General features: G+C 38.6%; 2 protein-coding genes across 3 annotated transcripts; one reads left to right on the plus strand and one right to left on the minus strand.

Moving 5' to 3' along the window:
• The first annotated feature begins 922 nt into the window (after positions 1 to 922).
• On the plus strand, positions 923 to 22,242 carry si:ch1073-59l16.1. Of its 2 annotated transcripts, none has more exons than XM_046848487.1 (8): positions 923 to 1,046; positions 7,134 to 7,439; positions 9,578 to 9,878; positions 10,262 to 10,347; positions 10,470 to 10,513; positions 10,680 to 10,751; positions 11,493 to 11,535; positions 21,386 to 22,242. In XM_046848487.1, exons 1-8 carry the CDS (start codon positions 983 to 985, stop codon positions 21,475 to 21,477), a joined length of 1,008 nt encoding a protein of 335 aa, XP_046704443.1. In that variant the 5' UTR covers positions 923 to 982; the 3' UTR covers positions 21,478 to 22,242. The 2 variants fall into 2 exon arrangements, with proteins under 2 accessions (XP_046704443.1, XP_046704442.1); XM_046848486.1 differs by having other exon boundaries at positions 10,470 to 10,540; positions 21,386 to 22,240.
• Positions 17,502 to 20,834, minus strand: LOC124385259. The gene is made up of 2 exons (XM_046848482.1): positions 18,844 to 20,834; positions 17,502 to 18,813 (listed from the first exon to the last, which is right to left on the minus strand). Exons 1-2 carry the CDS (start codon positions 20,397 to 20,399, stop codon positions 17,799 to 17,801), a joined length of 2,571 nt encoding a protein of 856 aa, XP_046704438.1. The 5' UTR covers positions 20,400 to 20,834; the 3' UTR covers positions 17,502 to 17,798.
• Positions 22,243 to 23,884: the final 1,642 nt, after the last annotated feature.

The raw sequence follows: 23,884 nt of genomic DNA on the forward strand, positions 1-23,884 counted from the left end.
TACCCACTTTTTTGGCATTCTGAGAGTTAGTTTCTCTAAACATTCAGATGAAATACTTTGCCGTGGCGCTTGCTAAAGATGTACTTCACTATTCTGACTTCATCCCAGAGCAGTACGGTGAAGTCGGTTGACCACACAGATTTGCATGGTGTTGAAGAATAAAATAGTAACCATGCTGGTTCAGTATTCCTTTTACCTAGAAATAAATCTCCAACCTTCTCTACTCCAAAACAACCTCAAACTATTCAGCTTTTCCGCCATGTCTGTAGGTGTGACATCTTCTCTCCTGTTCATATCTTTCAGTTTGAACCAAAAATGTCAACTTTGTACTCCGCTGTCCACACAACTTTCTTTTAGTAATTCACTGTCCAATTGTTGTGAATATGCCTTTTACTAAGTTACAAATAAACAACAGGGAAAAAAGGCTTGTCCCAAAAGCCATAGAAGACGAGTGTTTTCAAACTTTTGACAGACACTTTATGTCACCAAGAAGTGTAGCATATGTCAGTAACTTTTACAGCATTAAAATGTGGTATAAAAAGTATGAAGTCATTCTTTAATGTAGAAAAATAATAATTCAATAATCACCGGTGACTTGTGTAAAAGAGACGAGCGTTCTGTCATAGGAAAACTTTATATTGGAGTAATGGCTCTCTGTTATCACTTTCCTTATCCTCATTTTCTTGTTTTTTTTTTTTCCCCCATTGAAGTCAGTTTCTTTGTTTATGTATGTTATTATAATAATAATTATTATTCAATATTTATTCAATGGTGATGAGCCTCAAAAACATACTTCCTCTTAACCTTGGAATCAGTACAATAAGATAACTCAAGGGGATGAAATAATGACGTAACATATATGAGTTACGTTACAGAAGCATGTGAGCGCAATGTTTGTTGTCACTCATGTACGTACAAAATGAGTGGGCAGGGAACGAGTCAAAACAGCTGAGAAGCTGTTCGCTTGACTTCTCACGCTTGCATGATGATGACGAGGATGGCCAAGTTGCTCCTTCTTACTGTGTTCATCATGGTGAAGTGTACAGGTAAGAGAAATATGACTGGTTTTGTGTGGTGGAATGTAGTTTGATCACTTGCTCAACACTAACCATAATAACCATGTAAAATGAAATGGTGCTTATTTGTGGACAAAAATTTTATGATAGCAAACATACCCCTATGTGGGAAAATTGTCAGGAAAATTAAAAATGGCGATTTTATATAAATGGCTTTTTTTTATATAACTCTAAGGATGTTTTTGTTTTTGATGATTTGTGATGAAATGAGGAAATGGGTGTGGTGAAACAGCTCACATTTCTCAGCAGGCTGCTGGAGTTTTATGGTGTTGTAATGCCATCATTTCATTTGATTTCTAAAGCTTGTGGTTACACAGGGATGCTGTTGTTCAATTTTCTCCACTTTTCTCATGCTGCACTTGTATGAAAAGTCGTAAAGGAATGTTGTTGATAATGGCAATCATTTTGTGCTGAAAGCATGCTTTAAGAATAAGTGCTATACAAAAACAAGAAAAAAGTAAAAGCACGATATGTGAATCAAAATATGCATAAAGATAAAGAAACCGAGCATTGTGGGTATCTTCACTGGCTGTAATTACAAAGGATTATTTTTAAAGATAATATTGTTTTGGTTTTTCTGTTATTGAATAAAGGCTCAAATTTGGCCTCAAGATATTTTTTAGCAACGTCAGGCTTAACAAAAACAGTCCATTGCATGTTTTCACCAGGATATGCAGCTGTATACAAAACACTTTTTTTTTTTTTTTTTTGGGCAAATGCTTTTATCCAGGTTGAGTGACTCAAAAATGTCAGAATACAAAGTTATTTTTGAGTAATTTTCCTGGGCCTTTAAAACCATTTAATACAAACATGAATCTTTTTACTTGCACTTGCTTGCGCTTGTACCCCTGAAGATAGGAAATTCAAACGTGTGTGAAAACTCATGCAATCCAAGGAACTCAATAGTAAAGAGAGAAAAATCATATTTTGCATAAATAAAAGCCAAGTCTAGTTTCTGTCAGCCTGTGCCTGACAGATGTGGGGCATGGTGGGGTTTTCTCCCTGTGTACGCCACCTACCTCACAGTTTGACATAATGTGCATTCCCAGATGCTTTTCTGCTCATAATGGTTGTAAAGAGTGCTTGTTGTGTTAGTCAGACTCAAAATAGTATGCCCATTTCCCCCTGAACTCTTTCCTCACTTATAACAGCTTCTTACTGGATGTTTTTTTGTTTTTCGCATCACTCTATGTAAACTATACAGACTGTATGTAAACTTTTCAGATCATCACTTTCTGAAATACTCAAACCAGCCCTTAAGCCTCAACAACCAAGCTACAGCTGGAGTTAGTAGGACTGAGATTTTCCCCTGATAGTGTATATTAAAAGATTTATCTTTTCAATGTGAGGGTTCCCTGGTGGTCTAGTGGTTAGGATGTGGCGCTCTCACTGCTGCGGCCGGGTTCGATCCCCGGTCAGGGAACCAACCCCAGCCACTCTCAGTGCCGGTCCCAAGCCCAGAAAAATGGGGAGGGTTGCGTTAGGAAGGGCATCCAGCATAAAAACATGTGCCAAATCAAACATGCGGATGATCTGCTGTGGCGACCCCTAACGGGAGAAGCCGAAATAAAGTTATCTTTTCAATAAGATTAGCTGAGTGGATAATTGTATAAATGATTAGATGTACAGGTGTTATGTAGAGGGTATGGTTGCAGCTTAAAGCAGATGCCCTACAACGTACATTGCTTGTCTTATTCAGTAACCTCCTTATGCTCAGACAAATAGCATCTGTAAATACTAGCAAGAAAAGAAATCCATGTAAGAGAGTTAACTCAATGAAATTAAATGAGATTAAAAATAATGACAGTTCACCACCTAGATAACAGGACAGACAGTTATTCATGAATGTTATTTTAGTAGCTTGGGAAATAAATAGATATTTCTGATGCTCAGAGGAACATGGAGCAGAACAGTCCCAGTGTGGCTGCATGGTGAATGCAGCCATTTACGAACAGTAGGGCTGCAACTAACGATTATTTTGATAATCGATTAATCTGACAATTATTTTTCTTCTTCTAAGCTCGTTTATATTTTTAGTTAGATTTTTGATTATTATAACTATATGAAACCCAAATTCAGGGTATTTATGTATAAAAGTGTACTTAAAAAATGCAAAAGCCACATATTGAGTTTAAATCTCTTTATTTTAGATATTTATATCTTTAAATTTATAGTGGCTGCTTGTTGAGAAGTTCTTGGGAGGATGTCTCCTTTAAACAAATTCACTCATGCTGGGTTGTTTCTTTCCGTTAAAAAATTAAAAAAAACAGCATTTGAGTATGAAATGTGAAGAGATTTGTGTAAATCAACATTTGTATTGTATTTTGCAGATACAATTAATAAGAAAAACAATATAAAATATAATACAACATTGTTTTGACTATTTTCATTTAAGAAAATACACTAGATAGATGATAGATAGATAGATAGATAGATAGATAGATAGATAGATAGATAGATAGATAGACAGATAGACAGATAGATAGATAGATAGATAGATAGATAGATAGATAGATAGATAGATAGATAGATGATTGCAGATTGCACAACCTGATGCTCGTGAGTCACAGAACAAACAGTTTACACAATAGCATTCATTAAACTATACAATTTTCACATGATGAGGATTATACAGTGACGATGTTTCACTGTGACACCAGTGTGTTTTCTTTTTGCGTGCTTGTGCATCACTGTGGTATGCCACACAGCTCCGCTTTGCATAACTTTCAGGTACATCTTTCTTTGTTGCTTTTAATATAAAATGCTTGGCTTGGATGACTTGGGATACACACTTTTTCCTGCTGCCAGTTGACCCTGTATTGTCCGACATTTTCCAATGCAGTTTTGTTATCTTACAGTCACACTAACCCATAACTTGATTGTTTATTTGTTGCAGCTCTAGACTAAAGCGCTTCTTTTAACAGTACCCTATCCTAAAAAGTCCTGAATGAATGGAACAGACTCCAAACTAGACCACTCACAGCGAATAGCATGTATATTTTTACATTCCACATTACAGCATTGTAATGTACCAATATTGCAGAGAAGGTAGAAGGTTAAAAGCTTCAGTGTTTTTTAAAAGCTGTTCATGTCTTGTACAATACAGTAGCCTACTACTTTATTGTCTATTTATGATTACACAGTAATTTTCTAAACTACTAAAACCCCTTAAACTTTTTCTCATTGTGTAGTTACAAATTGGAACATAAGTTCTCAAATGCTTCTTTCACTCACATCCTTTTTTTACCTATTCACAGTGGATAGCAGTCTCCACACAGTTGTGCCATATTCTTTCATTATTGAATTTTTGAAATTAATAAATTGAATGGTGCTCCAGGTAATGGATAAATTTTTTCAATAAAATTTTTTCAATACATTTTTGTGGTGTTTTTTAACCAAAACCTTTTCACATTTTCCCAGAACTGGACCATCCATGAATACATTAATTATACATATGAACAATTATGCAGTCATGTGATTTTCCATACCTACCACCAACCCATACACTCACAGTCTTCAATATTTTGGAATATTTTTAAAGATTTATAGCATAGAATCACAGTTGAGTCCATTTCACTGCACTACGAAATGTGGAAAAGTTCAAATGGGGTAAATAAAATTAAAAAAAAGTCTTTTTACAGGTTGAGTGGAACAAAATACAGGGAGTGCAGAATTATTAGGCAAATGAGTATTTTGACCACATCATCCTCGTTATGCATGTTGTCTTACTCCAAGCTGTATAGGCTGGAAAGCCTACTACCAATTAAGCATATTAGGTGATGTGCATCTCTGTAATGAGAAGGGTGTGGTCTAATGACATCAACACCCTATATCAGGTGTGCATAATTATTAGGCAACTTCCTTTCCTTTGGCAAAATGGGTCAAAAGAAGGACTTGACAGGCTCAGAAAAGTCAAAAATAGTGAGATATATTGCAGAGGATGCAGCAGTCTTAAAATAGCCAAGCTTCTGAGCGTGATCATCGAACAATCAAGCGTTTCATTCAAAATAGTCGACAGGGTCGCAAGAAGCGTGTGGAAAAACCAAGGCGCAAAATAACTGCCCGTGAACTGAGAAAAGTCAAGCGTGCAGCTGCCAAGATGCCACTTGCCACCAGTTTGGCCATATTTCAGAGCTGCAACATCACTGAGTGCCCAAAAGCACAAGGTGTGCAATACTCAGAGACATGGCCAAGGTAAGAAAGGCAGAAAGTCGACCACCACTGAACAAGACACACAAGCTGAAACGTCAAGACTGGGCCAAGAAATATCTCAAGACTGATTTTTCTAAGGTTTTATGGACTGATGAAATGAGAGTGAGTCTTGATGGGCCAGATGGATGGGCCCGTGGCTGGATTGGTAAAGGGCAGAGAGCTCCAGTCCGACTCAGGCGCCAGCAAGGTGGAGGTGGAGTACTGGTTTGGGCTGGTATCATCAAAGATGAGCTTGTGGGGCCTTTTCGGGTTGAGGATGGAGTCAAGCTGAACTCCCAGTCCTACTGCCAGTTTCTGGAAGACACCTTCTTCAAGCAGTGGTACAGGAAGAAGTCTGCATCCTTCAAGAAAAACATGATTTTCATGCAGGACAATGCTCCATCACACACGTCCAAGTACTCCACAGCGTGGCTGGCAAGAAAGGGTATAAAAGAAGAAAATCTAATGATATGGCCTCCTTGTTCACCTGATCTGAACCCCATTGAGAACCTGTGGTCCATCATCAAATGTGCGATTTACAAGGAGGAAAACAGTACACCTCTCTGAACAGTGTCTGGGAGGCTGTGGTTGCTGCTGCACGCAATGTTGATGGTGAACAGATCAAAACACTGACAGAATCCATGGATGGCAGGCTTTTGAGTGTCCTTGCAAAGAAAGGTGGCTATATTGGTCACTGATTTGTTTTTGTTTGGTTTTGAATGTCAGAAATGTATATTTGTGAATGTTGAGATGTTATATTGGTTTCACTGGTAAAATAAATAATTGAAATGGGTATGAATTTGTTTTTTGTTAAGTTGCCTAATAATTATGCACAGTAATAGTCACCTGCACACACAGATATCCCCCTAAAATAGCTAAAACTAAAAACTACTTCCAAAAATATTCAGCTTTGATATTAATGAGTTTTTTGTGTTCATTGAGAACATGGTTGTTGTTCAAATTAAATCCTCAAATAAAATTAATCCTCAAAAATACAACTTGCCTAATAATTCTGCACTCCCTGTATAAGGAAATATTATTTCACATACATAGAGGGCTTCTAATGTAAAATATTTGAGCGATTATTGGTTATAACAGGCAGATGCTGAGAGCAAGAGGAAGATCATAGGTGTCAAAATGATCCATCATTCCCAAACAACATCAACAGTCAAGTCCATAAATATTTTACACAATTTCTGTCATTTTGGCAACACAATGGATTTGTAAGACAACAGTCAAGACGGTACTACAGTATAGATTTAATTCAGTTGGTTCAACCAAAATATTGCGTTAACTGTTTAGGAATATTACAGCCATTTATTACTTCCAAGGACTTCAAAAAAATAAAATGTTTTTAATGGCCAGGTAGTCACCTAACCTCAACTTGGTTGATGGTTTAAATGATAGATTCCAGACTGAATGCACCAAGTGACCTCATCCAAGTATCAAAACTAATCCATATATTTTTAATTATGTTATTTTGTGAATTATTTTTGAGCCTGTAAAATGGAAGTTCTATAAAAAAAATTACTGACATTTTTTAATGGAAGTACATTTTTGAATGCATTGAACGCAAAAATCTTTATTTTTGATTGCTTCTTTTCCAAACCATTGTTGTGGTATACTGAGGCAAAATAATAAGACAAATACCTAAACACCACTATAATCAATTTCAATATCTCTGGATGTCTAAAGCAAAGCTTATTTGTTATATTAGTTTCGGGGTCAGGGAAAGCAATGCATGAAATCACTTAATCTACTGTTTACATGAATATCATCAGAAAAAATCTTTAAAATATGTATTCAGTTTATTATTTCTACTCTTTAGATTTAATAAAATGTTCTTGTTCATTCTTGCTCCTGCAGTTACTCAGCCTGTCATCACAGTGGATAATGTGTCTGTAAAAGAGGGAAAGTCTATCATCATTCCTTGTTTATATGGTGCTAAATTTATTGATGATAAAAAGTACCTGTGTGTTGGAAATATATGGACTTTCTGCAAAGATGTTCAGAAAATTAACCAGAGAACCACCATCTCAGATGACAAAGCCCAGCATATACTTACTGTGACTATGAAGAATGTCACATCTACTGATACAGCTCGTTACTGGTGCTCTGTTGAAATCCTTGGAAATGATGTAAACAAAATGTTTCAGCTAAAAGTTACAAAAGGTAAGATTACTATGCGGTATGCTTTGTGTTTTCCAAGTATGAACTTAGGGCATTTTTACAATTGAGGTGGCTAAAAATGTAATAGAGAAATTCAAATGTATAATAACAAACCTGTGATGATGACAAGACAAGAACTGATCCTAGGTTTGGACGTTATTTGGGTTAAGTGAAGAGTCTATATTTTAATACAGGAAAGGGCAAATCTGTAACTAATTCACTAGCAGCTTAATGTGTCCAGTTGTTGTTGTTTTGTAGTAACCTGGAAACTGACTAGGTTGATATGGTAATCAGTTAGGTTTGCCAAAGGTATATGGACACCTAACTGTAGGTTCCCTGGTGGTCTAGTGGTTAGGATGCGGCGCTCTCACCGCTGCAGCCCGGGTTTGATCCCCGGTCAGAGAAACAACCCCAGCCATTAGGGTTGCACAAGCCTTAGTGACGGTCCCAAGCCCAGATAAATGGGGAGGGTTGTGTTAGGAAGGGCATCCAGTGTAAAAACATGTGCCAAATCAAACATGCGGATGATCCGCTGTGGCGACCCCTAATGGGAGAAGCCGAAAGAAAGTTTATATGGACACCTAACTGTGGAACGTTAGCAATGAAGGCAGAGGGTCATGGGTAATGCTGACAGAAATGCTAAAAGTTTATTAAATAAATTATTATTTAGTAAACTAATTTCTAATCCTTTCCATCCTCGTCACTCCCAACAAAAATCTCAACATCTTCAGCTCTGCTACCTCCAGCTCCACCTCCTGTCTTTTACTCAATGCCACTGTCTCTAAAACATACAACATCGCAGGTCTCACCACAGTCACATAAACTTTCCCTTTCACTCTTGCAGATACTCTTCTATCACAAATCACTCCTGTCACTCTTCTCCACCCACTCCACCCTGCCTGCACTCTTTTCTTCACTTCTCTAACACACTCTCCGTTACTTTGTACCTGAACTCCTCCACCTTCTTCACCTCTTCTCCCTGCAACTGCACCACACTATTGCCCTCACTCTCATTCACACACATGTACTCTGTCTTACTCCTACTGCCTTTATTCCCCTTCTCTCCAGCGCATACTTCCACCTCTCCAGGCTCTTCTTAACCTGCTCCCTACTCTCACCACAAATCACAATATCATCCGCAAACATCATAGTGAAGACTCCTGTCTTACCTCGTCCATCAACCTGTCCATCACCACTGCAAACAGGAAAGGGCCCAGAGCTGATCCTTGATGCAGTCCAACCTCCACCTTGAACCAGTCTGTCGTTCCTACTGCACACTTCACTGCTGTCACACTGTCCTCATACATGTCCTGCACCACCCTCACATACTTCTGACACAGCTGAAGTATAGAGAAGTCAGAAGGAGTTGTATTTTGTGTTTGTGGATTTAGAGAAAGCATATTACAGCATATTACAGTCTAAATCCACAAACACAAAATACAACTCCTTCTGACTTCTCTATACTTCTCCATCAACATCAACAAAGCAAATATTGCATCTGTGGTGCTCTTCCTCAGCATGAAACCATACTGTTGCTCACAGATGGTCACCTCTTCTCTCAGCCTGGCTTCCACTACTCTTTCCCATAACTTCATGGTTTGGCTGATCAACTTAATTCCCCTGTAGTTACTGCAGGTCTGCACATCTCCCTTATTCTTAAGGATCGGTACCAGAACATTCCTTCTCCATTCATCAGGCATCCTCTCACCCTTCAGAATCCAGTTAAACAATCTTGTTAAAAACTCTCTCCTAAACATCTCCATGCTTCTACTGGTATGTCATCGGGCCCTACCAACTTTCCACTCTTCATCCTCTTAATCGCTGCTCTCACTTATCCCTTACTAAACCTATCCACTTCTTGCTTCACCATCTCCACACCATCCAACCTTCTCTCGCTCTCATTGCCTGGCCAATCGGTACAAAGAATAGCCTACTAAATATAAAGCAATAAAAACAAGGTTAAAATATCCTGCTTAAATGTTAAGTAATGGTGCTTGAAGATTAAAAAATCAATACCAAACAAGAAAAAACACAGCATCTGTGGTATCCTGCGGCAGAAATAAAACTTTGGCTGAGGCAAGTAAATAAGTTAAAAAAATAAAAAATCTGATCAATCTGATTAATCAGATTTTTCCTCTCAGCTACTCCTGTGCTGTATGTGGATAATCAGATGGTAACTGGATATGAGGGTGGCCATGTGGTGATTTTCTGCCATCATCAAATGATGAATCAAAAGGAATGGTGTAAGCTTGGTGGTACATGTGTGAGCACTGTTGGAAACATGAGCGGTGCTCTGGTTCAGCTCACCAGTATGGCTGGGGGTTTTAGCGTGACAATGAGCAAGCTGACGATGGACCATACAGGATGGTACTGGTGCTCAGGAGGAGACAATCAGATGCCTGTTCACATCACTGTGAAGACTCCTGCAAACAGCTGGGAGAGGTACAATTCTTCTTCTCTAAAACTTTGAAGGATTTTAATTATTATTTACTGTATGTTATTAGAAAAATGTTCTTGGTTTAAATCAGCAAAATATTGTAGGGTGTGATTTTACTGTCCTGTATATGAACTCAAAGTGTTTCATTATTTCCAGTGAATGTTTCATAGTTTAAAAAAGAGGATGAGTTCCCCTTTTAAATCTGGTTCCTCTCAAGGTTTCTTCCTCATAGCATCTACGGGGGTTTTTCCTTGTCACGCTTGCCAAAGGCTGCTCATCAGGGTTAGGGTTAGGGTTAGGGTTATTGGTTAATGTCCATTAAAATAATTATAGAATATAGAAATAAACTTGACTTGAACCTGAATATATTTCTTTTCTTTTCCCACAGAAGGTCATTAGCGTGGCTGGTAGTTTTGGGATTGCTGCTTGCATTAGCTTGTATAGCTGTGATTGCGATCTGGCAAAAGAAAAAACGTATGTAATTTACTAAATTTTTCCATTTTATTGTACATGATTGCTTGTACAGAGATAACAATATCAAGATTACAAATAATGATTTTTATATGAAATTGTATAACATCCTTTTTTTTCTTTAGAATGTGAAACATTCCCATTGCGCAAGAGGTCTGAAAATACATACGTAAGCATGAAAAATCCAAAACAGCAAGTAAGGGTAGCAACAATTTCTGTTCTTGGGCAAAAAGATAAATAATTAGTACATAAACATAATACATATAATCAGTGACAGATATTTTTTATTCATTCATTAAACTATGATACATTAATAATACTGTTCCTTTCTTAAGACAAATCAACATGAAAATGAACAATCTGAAGCCCAGGAATATGAAACTATGTCCAGTCCTGTAACACTAGAGGTAATACATTACAACCAAACATGTTGGACATTAGAAAATGACCTCTGCTTTACTGTTTTATATAGTTTGGAGAAGTTTTGAATCATGATCGTTTGGTTCTGCTGAATAAGATTATGTCAATGCTTAAATCATCATATTATTCACCAGAACAAAAACAAGAGTAGAGTTTAGACATTTATAGTTTTTATATGCTATTTATACACAACAGAGTTATGAATAATGATCATATGAGTTTGGTAAGTGCTTATATTGTATTACACATTAACTTGAAAATACACATTTATGTTATAGAATGTATGTCATACATACAGTTAAGTTTATATTTCAAATACTATATAATGCAATTACAATTTCATATATATATATATATATATATATATATATATATATATATATATATATATATATATATATATATATGAAATTGTAATTGCATTATATAGTATTTGAATTGAATTGAATTTTATTTTTAAGTTAAGAAAGAAAGAAAGAAAGAAAGAAAGAAAGAAAGAAAGAAAGAAAGAAAGAAAGAAAGAAAGAAAAAAAGAATCAGTACTGGCAATCTAAACATACAAATGTGAATTTCATACAATTAGATAGATTGATACAATTTTATTAAAATATAATACAGTTTTTGGACTATTTATATGCTTTTAAATAGAGAATAATGATAAATCAGTGATATGGTGTCATAGGACGTATGCACAATTTTAGCTAATGTGTTTGTCTAACTTATGCAAGGTTGAAGGGAGAAGCTCTGAAGGAAATGAATCTTCAAAGAAAGGTATGTATTTGTATAATCTTTGAACATTGTACATTAATACTGAAGGCTTGCATTTATGGAATCATGGCATTCTCTCACCAGATTCATAAGGTAGTCAACTGCAATGGTTTTCAATTTATAGGTGTGCTTTTTTAAGAGTTTATTTGTGACATTTTATGCCTTTTAAATGTGACCATCAGTCGTTTTTGTGCAGAGGAAAGGGTGGGTACAGAGTCAATAGCTATATTAGTGCTACTACTGTACAACTACTATACAAATCCATATTATGGCAAGAAACATGCAGTTAAGTAAAGTTCATTACTTTAAAAAATAAAGGTCAGTCAATCCAAACATCTCGAGAACTTTAAATGTATCCCGAAATGCAGTCTCAAAAACCATCAAAAGCTATGATGAAAGAGGCTCTCATGAGGACCGCCCCAAAAAGTAAGACCAACAGCTACCTCTGCTGCAGAGAATAATTTTTTAATTATCAGCATCAAATATGGTTGATTTATAGCACCTTAGATTAGAGCCCACATAAATGCTTTTTAGCGTTTAACTGCCAGACATATTTCAACATCCAATGTTCAAAGGAGACTGTGTGAGGCAGGCATTCGTGGTCGAATTGCAGCAAAGAAACGATAACTTCAGAAGAACAACAAGCAGAAGAGACATCCTCAGACCAAGAAACACAAGGAATAGACATCAGATCAGTGAAAAACTGTCCTCTGGTCTGATGATCTGTTCTAACAAAAAAAAAAAACACAGCATATTCTGGGTTTTTTAACACATTTATGTTGGCTATATAATTCCATACTCTGTCATTATATCAGTATCTTCAGTATAAATGTACAATGTTAAAAATGAATAAGAAGTTGTGTCCAAACACAACTTATATACTTATACTGTACATCTGGGAAGATGTTCTACTAGATGTTGGTAATGATGTAGGGTGAAGAGACCTGAGGTGCAGTTAGCATTCCAGATCATCCAAAAACTGTTCAGTAGGGTTAAGTCAGAATTTTATAATAGGCCACTCAAGATCCATTGTTTGTGGAACAGATTTGGGTCTCCTAGTTCAAGAAAAGAGACATCCTATACAAGTGTGTGCCTCCAACCTTGAACCCAATATACTTGGTAAAGTCAGGTGTTTTGTCCTAAAAACTTTTGTCCATATAATATTGCCAAGTTACAGTAAAGCTGGTGAGAAGAAAAAAATTTAATATCTCAAAGTTGAGGAAATCAGAGGTCTGTCTTAGCTGAATGTCTTCAGGTAGTCCATTCTCATTTAGCATATCAGCAATATATACCAGACCTAAAGCATTCAGAACTATAAACTTCATAAGCAGGACATTTTAGTCAGTGTGGAGCTTAATAGGCATCCAACGGAGCTTGTAATATTGTGAACTGCTGCATTTTTAACCGTCTGAAGTTCAGTTAAGAAGCTGAAGCAGCCAGACAGCTGTTTATATTAAAGCAATGCAATGTGGAGGATTGTTCAAAAGTGTGGATTAGTTTCTAAGCCTCATGTGAGTTTAGCATATTTATCCTTTGGCGATGTTTCTTTGCTGTTGCTTAATATGTGGGTTCTGACTGTGCAAGGGTTACATCAGCGTTTCACAGAACAGCCATCCAGTTCGAACATGAAATCACAGGCAGATTGTAAATCACAATTTAAGCAAGTCTGCTCATTTCAATCTTGCGTTTTATTCCAAGACTTTGAGTTTGGTTCCATACTTCCGTTATAGACTTCATAGAATTATAGATCATGCTTGTTTTGAAATATTTACGTTTTTAGTTCCTATTTTCACACGTTAGTATTTCGCTAGTTTCTTGGCATTGTTGCTAAAGAAACAACTTACTTAAGATTGCTACATTTATTACTGTTAACTGCTTCTCTTTTTATACTTTTGATTTTGTTCCATTATGTAATGCTTTAACTTGCTTTCATTCTTAATTCAAATAAAACCTTACAACACTAAAGTTAAACTGTAGCTAGCTGATACACCATAAATAATGTAGAAATACTTATGTAAGTTTTTCTTTGTACTATTTCAAACATTTTAGAATAATTATGAAGACTTGAAAAATATACTAACTTCAGGGCCAAAAGTATTACACGGCCAAACATGTTGAGCAGTGCATTTCAAAACCTTGGGCAGTAATATAACTGCACTAACTCACTTTTGCTACTGCAACAGCTTCCACTGTTCTGTAAAGATTTTCCAATAGATTTTAAAATGTGGCTGTGGGTACTAAAAAGGATGGGAGCCGATGCCCAGCAAGAAGGCCTTGTTGGTTTTTTAGTTTACCCCAAAGGTGTTCACATGGGTTAAGTTTAAGGCTCTATGAAGGACACTGAAGTTCTCCTAGTTCAGTCTTAGAAAACTGTGTGTTCATAGAGCTTGGTTTGTGCACAGGTACACAGGGGCATTGTCATACTGAAACAGGTTTGGACTTCTTAGTTCCAGTATACGGATGCAATGCTATAGCATACAAAAACATTTCTACACAATTGAATGGTTGAAGCTTTGAGGACAAATCTCAATATGTTGGGAAAAAGAAACCATAAGCCTGAAGGATATAGCAAATATATCATTCTTTTTAGGAGACCAAATTGTAAGTAGTAGCCTTCATGCCAATTTTTCATGCCCTTGGCATTCTCATAACTTCCTTTGAGATAATGTCAATGGATAAATGTACTACACAAATATTCAATTAAATTCAAATGAATAACCAGCTGAGTCATCTGCCAACAACTAGGCTTGAAGAAATACATTTAAGGGCAAATCCATGGCCAAACATGCTGTAAATGATTTTAATGCATGATACAGAAGGCAAATAACCACATTTTAGACACAAAGCTTTTATATTTTCAATAATATCATGTAGTAAACCCTTAATATACCCAAATGATTTGTATTTATTTCCTGCTTACACAACCGCCACCTTAAAAAGTTAAAGCTGTCAATGATAATGCAGACAAAGCAGAATATCTCTTCCACTGTACTCTTCTAGTGTTATCCGCTCCAGATCACTGTATTTATCTTGTGCCCTGGCCCATTTATCAAAATAGACATGTTCACCATAATAAATAAATATTTACAATAGCATCTCACTCTGCATGCAACAGTTAGTAGATTAGTCAGATTTGATATTTCATAGATTAATCAGACCAGAACTACTGAACCAGAGCGTGACATAAAAATGAATATCATATATCTGTTATGCTGTTGAACGGATGTGAACGTTTTGGATTCTTCTGAGTTATTTGGCTCTATCGTTCCCTATGACAGGTATTCTGACTAATCGCATTTATCCTATTCAAAAACATTTCTAAACCATATTATAAGCAAATATTCTTTATAATCACAGAATCTCACATTTATTTAACATGACTGGGAAGGATTTTTAGGTTAAATTTGCTAGATGTTTTGTAACTGAATACAATTTTTGGATAAGTTTTGTTGTAGTGTCCTTTGAGGTACTTACATTTCTCTTTTTATACTTTTGATTTTGTTCCATTATGTAATGCTTTAACTTGCTTTCATTCTTAATTCAAATAAAACCTTACAACACTAAAGTTAAACTGTAGCTAGCTGATACACCATAAATAATGTAGAAATACTTATGTAAGTTTTTCTTTGTACTATTTCAAACATTTTAGAATAATTATGAAGACTTGAAAAATATACTAACTTCAGGGCCAAAAGTATTACACGGCCAAACATGTTGAGCAGTGCATTTCAAAACCTTGGGCAGTAATATAACTGCACTAACTCACTTTTGCTACTGCAACAGCTTCCACTGTTCTGTAAAGATTTTCCAATAGATTTTAAAATGTGGCTGTGGGTACTAAAAAGGATGGGAGCCGATGCCCAGCAAGAAGGCCTTGTTGGTTTTTTAGTTTACCCCAAAGGTGTTCACATGGGTTAAGTTTAAGGCTCTATGAAGGACACTGAAGTTCTCCTAGTTCAGTCTTAGAAAACTGTGTGTTCATAGAGCTTGGTTTGTGCACAGGTACACAGGGGCATTGTCATACTGAAACAGGTTTGGACTTCTTAGTTCCAGTATACGGATGCAATGCTATAGCATACAAAAACATTTCTACACAATTGAATGGTTGAAGCTTTGAGGACAAATCTCAATATGTTGGGAAAAAGAAACCATAAGCCTGAAGGATATAGCAAATATATCATTCTTTTTAGGAGACCAAATTGTAAGTAGTAGCCTTCATGCCAATTTTTCATGCCCTTGGCATTCTCATAACTTCCTTTGAGATAATGTCAATGGATAAATGTACTACACAAATATTCAATTAAATTCAAATGAATAACCAGCTGAGTCATCTGCCAACAACTAGGCTTGAAGAAATACATTTAAGGGCAAATCCATGGCCAAACATGCTGTAAATGATTTTAATGCATGATACAGAAGGCAAATAACCACATTTTAGACACAAAGCTTTTATATTTTCAATAATATCATGTAGTAAACCCTTAATATACCCAAATGATTTGTATTTATTTCCTGCTTACACAACCGCCACCTTAAAAAGTTAAAGCTGTCAATGATAATGCAGACAAAGCAGAATATCTCTTCCACTGTACTCTTCTAGTGTTATCCGCTCCAGATCACTGTATTTATCTTGTGCCCTGGCCCATTTATCAAAATAGACATGTTCACCATAATAAATAAATATTTACAATAGCATCTCACTCTGCATGCAACAGTTAGTAGATTAGTCAGATTTGATATTTCATAGATTAATCAGACCAGAACTACTGAACCAGAGCGTGACATAAAAATGAATATCATATATCTGTTATGCTGTTGAACGGATGTGAACGTTTTGGATTCTTCTGAGTTATTTGGCTCTATACGTTCCCTATGACAGGTATTCTGACTAATCGCATTTATCCTATTCAAAAAACATTTCTAAACCATATTATAAGCAAATATTCTTTATAATCACAGAATCTCACATTTATTTAACATGACTGGGAAGGATTTTTTTAGGTTAAATTTGCTAGATGTTTTGTAACTGAATACAATTTTTGGATAAGTTTTGTTGTAGTGTCCTTTGAGGTACTTACATTTTTCTTTTATCACTTTGTTTGTGTATAAATGTTATTTCATGCTCTACTGCTATTCTTTTTATAGTTTGTTATTACTTTACTTAGTACACCTACATAGCTCAAGATCTGTTGTGTAGGACTTGATGTTGATATCCCTTGATACATACTTGAGGCACCGATGAGACTCTGTGGGATGGTCTATTCAGTGGTGGCACCCTCTGCCACACTACTCCTCAGTCCTTTCTTCCGAGGTGGCTCCTTCTCAATTCCTGAGGCACCGCTCAGACTCTGTGGCAAGGTCCACTGAGTGATGGCACCCTTTGGGTTGTCAAGTGGGCGCCCTCCTTCCTGGGTGTTTCGCTGATAGGCCCACGACACCTCCAGAGAGTTCAGCAGTGAATCCCAGTGTCCCAGGTTCACTCCCTAGATGCCATCAACTCACTTAAAGAACCAGGCGGAGTCTTTTCTCTTCACCCACAGCCACTGGCTTCCCTTTTCCACAGCTGCAGAGAGGTCTTTGACCGCCTGCTGGTGGGCCTTTCCTCGTACTCCCATCTCCCTGAGTAGCCTGGATGTTGTGGTGGCTACGAACCCTCTGCAACCTACTTCCACTGGGCGTACCTTTACATTCCAGCCTTGTTGTTGTGCATCGGCTGCAAGTTTAGCATACCTCAGCCATTTCCGTTCATAGGCCTCCTCCACTGCACCCTCCCAGGGAACGGTGAGCTCGATGATGTAGACAAGTTTGAGCGAGGCTGACCACAGAACAAGGTCTGGCCGCAGGTTGGTGGCTGCAATTTCAGCTGGGAAGCATAGTTTCTTATTCAAGTCTGCCAGCAGCTTCCAGTCCTGCTCTACCCAGCTGACCATAGTCTGATCTTATGGTGGTGAGGTTGGCTTGACCTCACCCTCCCGAACAAATGGTGTTGGCTGCCACTGGGATGATGGGGGAGGAAGGGCATTCACATTTGTCCGTCGATTTTCCAACACTGCAGCAAGACACTTCAGCACCTGGTTGTGCCGCCAGGTGTAACGCCCTTGGGTGAGGCTGGTCTTGCATCCCACTAAGATGTGCTTCAGTGTTGCTAGACTTGGGCATAGAGGGCACGTGGGGTCCTCAGCATACCATTGGCTTAGGTTTGCAGGAGAAGGCAGGACATCATAGGCAGCCCGGATGGTAAAGCTTGCCCTGAATGTCTCCATTTCTCACAGCTCTTTCCAGGAGATCTTCCTCTTCTCCACTCCTTCCCATGCCATCCACTGCCCTTGCTTTGCCTGTGCCACTGCCTGGGCGCACCTTCTTGCTTCCTCCTCCCGCCGTACCTCCTGGACCACCATCTTGCGTCTCTGAGATGGAGAGGCCTTGCTCCACACTGGTGTACTGGCCCCAAGTCCAAGACCACTCCTCCCCTCCTGCACTCGGCCCACAATGTCCTTGTGTCTGAGTGCCGCCTTTGCCTGCTCAGTTGCAGCCATCGGTGTCCACTTCCTTCCGGTGGCCAAGATGGGGGCCGCTTGGGCTACAAATGGATCACTCGAATCCAGTAGCATCATCTCCAGTCTGACTTTGGCACACTTGTACTCCTCTACCAGACTGGAAATGGGCAGGTGTAGTATCCCTTTGCCATAAAGACCAATACTGCTGAGGCACCTGGGAAGGCCAAGCCACTTCCTTACGTATGAGCCGACCAGTCTCTCCAGCTTTTCCACCTTTGAGAGTGGGACTTCGTAGAGGGTTAGTGGCCATAGGAGACGTGGAAGTAGTCCATACTGCATGCACCAGAGCTTTAGCTTGCCAGGAAGCAGGGTTCTGTCGATGTTCTCCAGGCCACTGGCTACCTCCTTCCTAAGCTGCTCTACTTGCTCTTTGTCTTTAAGGGAGGCATCATACCACCGACCTAGACTCTTCACTGGCTTCTCTGAGACAGTTGGGATGGGTTCCTTGCCGATGTGGAACTGGTGGTCTGACAGCTTTCCCTTGATGATGGAAATGCTTCTGGACTTGCTCGGCTTGATCTTCATGCGGGCCCGCTCGATGTTGCCCTGGAGCTTACTTAATAGCCGTACAGTGCAAACCTTGGTTGTGGTGAGAGTTGTGAGGTCATCCATGTAAGCTCTGACTGGTGGCAGCCTCAGCCCAGGTCTTATTTGCTGTCCGCCAACTGTCCATCTAGAGGCCCGAATGATGACCTCCATTGCCAAGGTGAAGGCCAGTGGGGAGATAGTGCAACCGGCCATAATTCCCACTTCCAGGTGTTGCCAAGCTGTTGTGTACTCTGCTGTTGTCACACAGAGTTGGACGTCCTTAAAGTAGGCCTTGACAAGGGTTGTAAGAGCTGCTGGCACTCTAAAGTAGTCAAAGGCTGTCCAGAGGAGGCTGTGAGGGACTGAGCCAAAGGCATTTGCAGGATCCAGGAACACCAGGTGCAGATCTGTTCCCTCCTTTTTGGTGACCTGGAACTGATGCCAGATGACACTAGCATGTTCTACACAACCAGAGAAGCCTGAGATGCCTGCTTTCTGAATTGACGTGTCGATCAAGTTGTTTCTTTGCAGGTATCCTGCCAGCCGGTGAGCGACAACGCTGAAGAAGATTTTCCCCTCCACATTTAGAAGACTGATCTGCGAAACTGCCCGATCTCTGCAGAGTCCTTTTCCTTTGGGATAAGGATCCCTCCGGCTCTCCGCCAGGATGTTGGTATCTCCTTCTTCTGCCACACTACTCTCATCAGTTTCCAGAGGAATCGCAGGACAGCTGGAGCTTTTGTAGAGCTTGTATGGAACTCCATTTGGGCCTGGAGACGATGCGGCCCTTGCTCTGCGCACGGTTTGTTCTACCTCACTCCACCTGGGTAGACTGATATCCAGCTCATGCTCTGGTGGGTTGACTGGTGGCATGTCATGTGGGAGTGTAACTTCTTCCTGGTGTCTGTCATCTGTGCAGGAGTTTTTCAGATGTTCTTCCAGGTCGGCCTTTGACACTGAGAGACTTCTGCTCTTCTCCTTTGTGAAGAGGGTCTTCACAAATTTGAATGGATCTTTGTAGAAGCGGGATCTTGTTTGCTCCTTCCTTCTGCGCTTCCTTAGGAGGTTTTCAGCTCTCCTCAGTGTTGCGAGCCTGTCCCGAATCTCTTCCTGCAACAGGTTAATACCCTCCTTCTCTTCCTCTATGGCCTTCCTCCATTGCTTCTTTAACTGTCTCCTCTCCTTGACTAGGCGATCTATCTCTGTCTGCCTTCTGGACTTGGTGGTGATTGAAGGAGTAGCTCGTTTGTCTTCGACCACTCCAAATCGTTCCACCCCGTAGGCATAGATAAGATCGCCCATCCTTTCCAACTTTTTCAAGGCTGTGCCTCTGATCGCTTCCAGCATGTTGCAGAGATCAGTGTTGGCCTCCTTCCACATCGTCTTGTTGCAGGCTTTTGGCCACTTAACTAATGGCCTTCGCCCCTGAGTCTTCTTCTCTGCTGTTGGTCGTGATGGGTTGGGTTCAGGTTGCCCTCTTGTGCCTTGTTGTTCCTCGTCTGGGGCAGGGGTGTTGATGTCCTGCAGACTGTGGTGTGTGTCCTGCTGCTGAACTTTTGTCGACTGACTCGGCCTGCTTCTCAGAAAGTAGCTGTCGATGCGTCTTCCCTGTTGACCCTTCTTTAGGCACCCTTTTTTGCCCTGGTGTATTTTCAGGCCTTGGGTGGAGGTAACCTTTGTCCAACCACAAATGCAGTTCTGGAGCTTATGTCCTGCTGTAACTGTCGGAGTCTCCTGTATGCTGATCATCAATCTCGTAGTCTGTTCCGTTCCTGTGTTCATTACCGGGTTATCCGCCCACGAGCCATCTTCCGCCCCCGCTCTCGCTGGCTCAGGGGGTGTTTTCTTATTAAGGCTTTTCGTAGCTATGTGTGGGTGGGACCCATGCACCTCTCGTGCTGGATCCCGCCGCCACGGGTAGCTAGCCCATGGCGGCCCCGTTGGGGTCTGTTCCCTCCTGTCAGCTGTCTTTCCATGCTGTCACAAGGTCTTTCCCTTGTTGTCAGCTGCCCTTTCACAGCAGTCACTGGTTCGCCAGATGATTAGATCTGTTGTGTAGGACTTGATGTTGATATCCCTTGATACATACTTGAGGCACCGATGAGACTCTGTGGGATGGTCTATTCAGTGGTGGCACCCTCTGCCACACTACTCCTCAGTCCTTTCTTCCGAGGTGGCTCCTTCTCAATTCCTGAGGCACCGCTTAGACTCTGTGGCAAGGTCCACTGAGTGATGGCACCCTTTGGGTTGTAACGCGAATCCCAGCGTCCCAGGTTCACTCCCTAGATGCTTAAACATTGTATGACTATTATTATATGAAAATTCTCATATTATTGCAAACATTTTGCACAATAATCAAATTAGATCAAGTATCTTTAACTGGTATACTGTATATTGGAATGAAATGCCATAATGCATGACCATGATGCAACGCTTGTAATCATCAATACACAATCTTATTGAATACACAAAAAATGCAGAACAAAAAAGTATGGGCTGTAAACTATAATCTATTGTGTAGACGGAATATGGTGGCATATCATCTTGCTTTGTGGTGTACTTTCCCGCTATTATAAGAATTTGCTTAGTGAACTAGACAATCCTGTTAAGTCAATATTCTAATAAAAATATCAATATTTTAAATAATACAGGAAAAAAAATCTTGAATAACTTCCGTTCATGAGAACAATGCTGTGCATGTTTTACTCGATTTTCTGCCAGTGCTTTATGCATGAGTAATGTGAGTTCCTAACTTTTTTTTGTTTCAGATGGAGGCCACCATACACAAAAATGCGGCTTTGGGCTCAAAGAACCTTACTGCACCTTCTTAAAGCCATTTGCTTCAAATGAAAAATTGTAATAAATCATTCCTGTCCAATTTCCACAAATAATTTGTAGTACAGTACAGTGCAGCTGTCTGTTATCAGGTTCACCAAAATGTGTGAAATTTTCAAATTCCTTCACCAGAATATAAACACTCAATACTGGATGAATGTTTTATAATGCACAAAAACCTGGCCTTCCTTCAAAGCACTGCTGCTTCATAACTAATTTAAAACGTTTTTATCTTACTCTTATAGGCAAGGGCTTCTGTGTTTGGTGTGTAAAACATCTCTAAAAAAAACAGCATGTTGTTCTTTAATACTGCATGTGATGACTCATTTTTCTGCACGATTGTGCAGGGCAAGAAAGCACTGAGCTTCATTCCTGCGGCATTTTTTGTTGATGTTGTTTGGTTTTTTTTGTGCGCCTGGCCATCAAGAGGGGCTTGTGATATTTCAATAGATTAAAACTGATAACTTACACAATTGTTTGGTATTTATAGGTGCAATTTTGCAATCTAGCAGTAGTCTATGCTCTTTTTAATGTTACAATATCCACAAGTTCTTTGTACTTTTTTTATGTTTTCTATGTTAAAAATGTAAAGTAAATATGTAAATTTAAAAAAAATTATATACTTTGTCAAACACCATTAAACACATTAATACTAATGCCATCAATGCAACTCACCAGCCAGAGATGAGAAGTAACGAAGTACAAATACTTAATTACTGTACATAAGTAGATTATTTTTCTTGTATCACTACTACTACTCATTTTTTGGACAACTTTTAACTTTCACTTATTAAAATTTTACACAAAAATCTGTACTTTCTACTTCTTACATTTTCAACCCAGACTCATTACTTTAGTTTGAATCTATTTGATGACATGATCAATATTTATTCTTCTTATTGGACACTGTTTTCAGCACATCAAACTTTTTCTTGTCATTGTACATCTTATTTAATCTACTGTACCACATGGTGTATCATTTCCTGGCTCTCACACACCACAGACGGAGACTTGTTTATGGTTTTATGGTTTATAAAGATAACAAAGAGCAGGGCGGAGGGCTACAAAAAAATAAACTGCCCTGCTTCTTGGTATCTTCGTAAACTTCTCTAACATGTTACACTGAGTCACTGTGACGAATGCAAAAATTCAGATTATTTGTCTTCCATCTGGTCTATTAATTTCTATACATTTGTTTGTTATTTCCAAAGGAAATACTGACTGAAATAATAATAATAATAATAATAATAATAATAATAATAATAATAATAATAATAATAATAATGTAAAGGGATTAATAAATAATCATATTAATAGAATGTAATTAGAGGTTATATGGTCGTTTATTAATTAAGTCATGTATTTATTACATGCTAACCGGCTAACAACAAAACTTTCCCAGGTTTTTTTTCCTGCACTTGTGTTCCGAGGGGTTTGTTCTTCTTTTTTGTACTTGTTTCTTCTGAGATTGTTTTTTATTTGGAATCGAGTCTCCTTCTAAATAGGATTTGTATGTCTTTCGCCTATGGGACATTTGACCTGCATTTGATGAAAGCAGCCCGTCCTTGTCTTCGCGGCAATGCGCACGCGTAAACGTGTTGCCCTGACAACAAGGCTCGAGCGCGGTCTCTTTAACTGTCAGAGTTTTGCTGTGGCTGCGAAATGGAGATAAAACATGTGTTGGTTGATTTTATTTACTGACGTGTGTGAACTATCACAATTCAAACATATGGACGTGACAAAACTACACCCCAATGCCACTCACAAGTGGGGCAAAAGATAAGAAGCTTATGTTCCTCATGTGAGATCGAGCGGTGGACTTGTCGAGTCAGATTTTTGCGGCGAGTGCCTATAACTATATAATGTCCTCACAATTTTTAAAAACAAAAAATGTAAACAAACTTTACTCATATATAATCTCTTGTGCAAAATGCTTTACGAATGTCAATCAGAAAACGCCGCTCCGTTACTGAATTGTGGCGCGCACATGAATGAGCTAATGGTTTTAGCGTGCGATAGTCGGTTATGGAAGTAAAAACAAGTGTTCTCCTTTGTAAAATATATTTTTAACAATAACTGAACCTTTAAAGACAAACCTGATGTGAGCCCAGAGATTGAGTGACTTGTATTTACTTATTTTTTAACCGATTTGTTCACTTTAATAAACTTATTTCTGAAAACAGAAATGTGCAAAAAAACAACTACATTACCCACAATGCTCGCAGAATATTAGACCAATCAGCTTCGCCACTGCACACCGCAAATGATGTAATCGAGGCGACTGTATTACTGATTTATTTATTTATATGCATATATCTGTGAATTCGGTGGTCAAGAAAAAGAAACCATTTTGCATCTTTTTTTCCCATTGTATTTACTTAAGGATATTTTGGAAAGATATAGAATTCTATATTAATAAAAAAATGCAAAGT

The sequence above is a fragment of the Silurus meridionalis genome, chromosome 4 (genome assembly GCF_014805685.1).
Source record: "Silurus meridionalis isolate SWU-2019-XX chromosome 4, ASM1480568v1, whole genome shotgun sequence".
Classification (NCBI taxonomy): Eukaryota; Metazoa; Chordata; class Actinopteri; order Siluriformes; family Siluridae; genus Silurus; species Silurus meridionalis.

What these genes read in the sequence shown, in the direction of transcription:
- LOC124385259 (XM_046848482.1), bottom strand. Translation starts at nt 20,399, where the DNA reads ATGAACACAGGAACGGAACAGACTACGAGATTGATGATCAGCATACAG. An exon ending in ACAACAGCTTGGCAACACCT is followed by an intron (nt 18,814 to 18,843) that starts GGAAGTGGGAAT and finishes CGGTTGCACTAT; the next exon opens with CTCCCCACTGGCCTTCACCT.
- si:ch1073-59l16.1 (XM_046848486.1), top strand. Translation starts at nt 983, where the DNA reads ATGATGATGACGAGGATGGCCAAGTTGCTCCTTCTTACTGTGTTCATC. An exon ending in CCAGTCCTGTAACACTAGAG is followed by an intron (nt 10,752 to 11,492) that starts GTAATACATTAC and finishes AACTTATGCAAG; the next exon opens with GTTGAAGGGAGAAGCTCTGA. An exon ending in AAATGAATCTTCAAAGAAAG is followed by an intron (nt 11,536 to 21,385) that starts GTATGTATTTGT and finishes TTTTTGTTTCAG; the next exon opens with ATGGAGGCCACCATACACAA.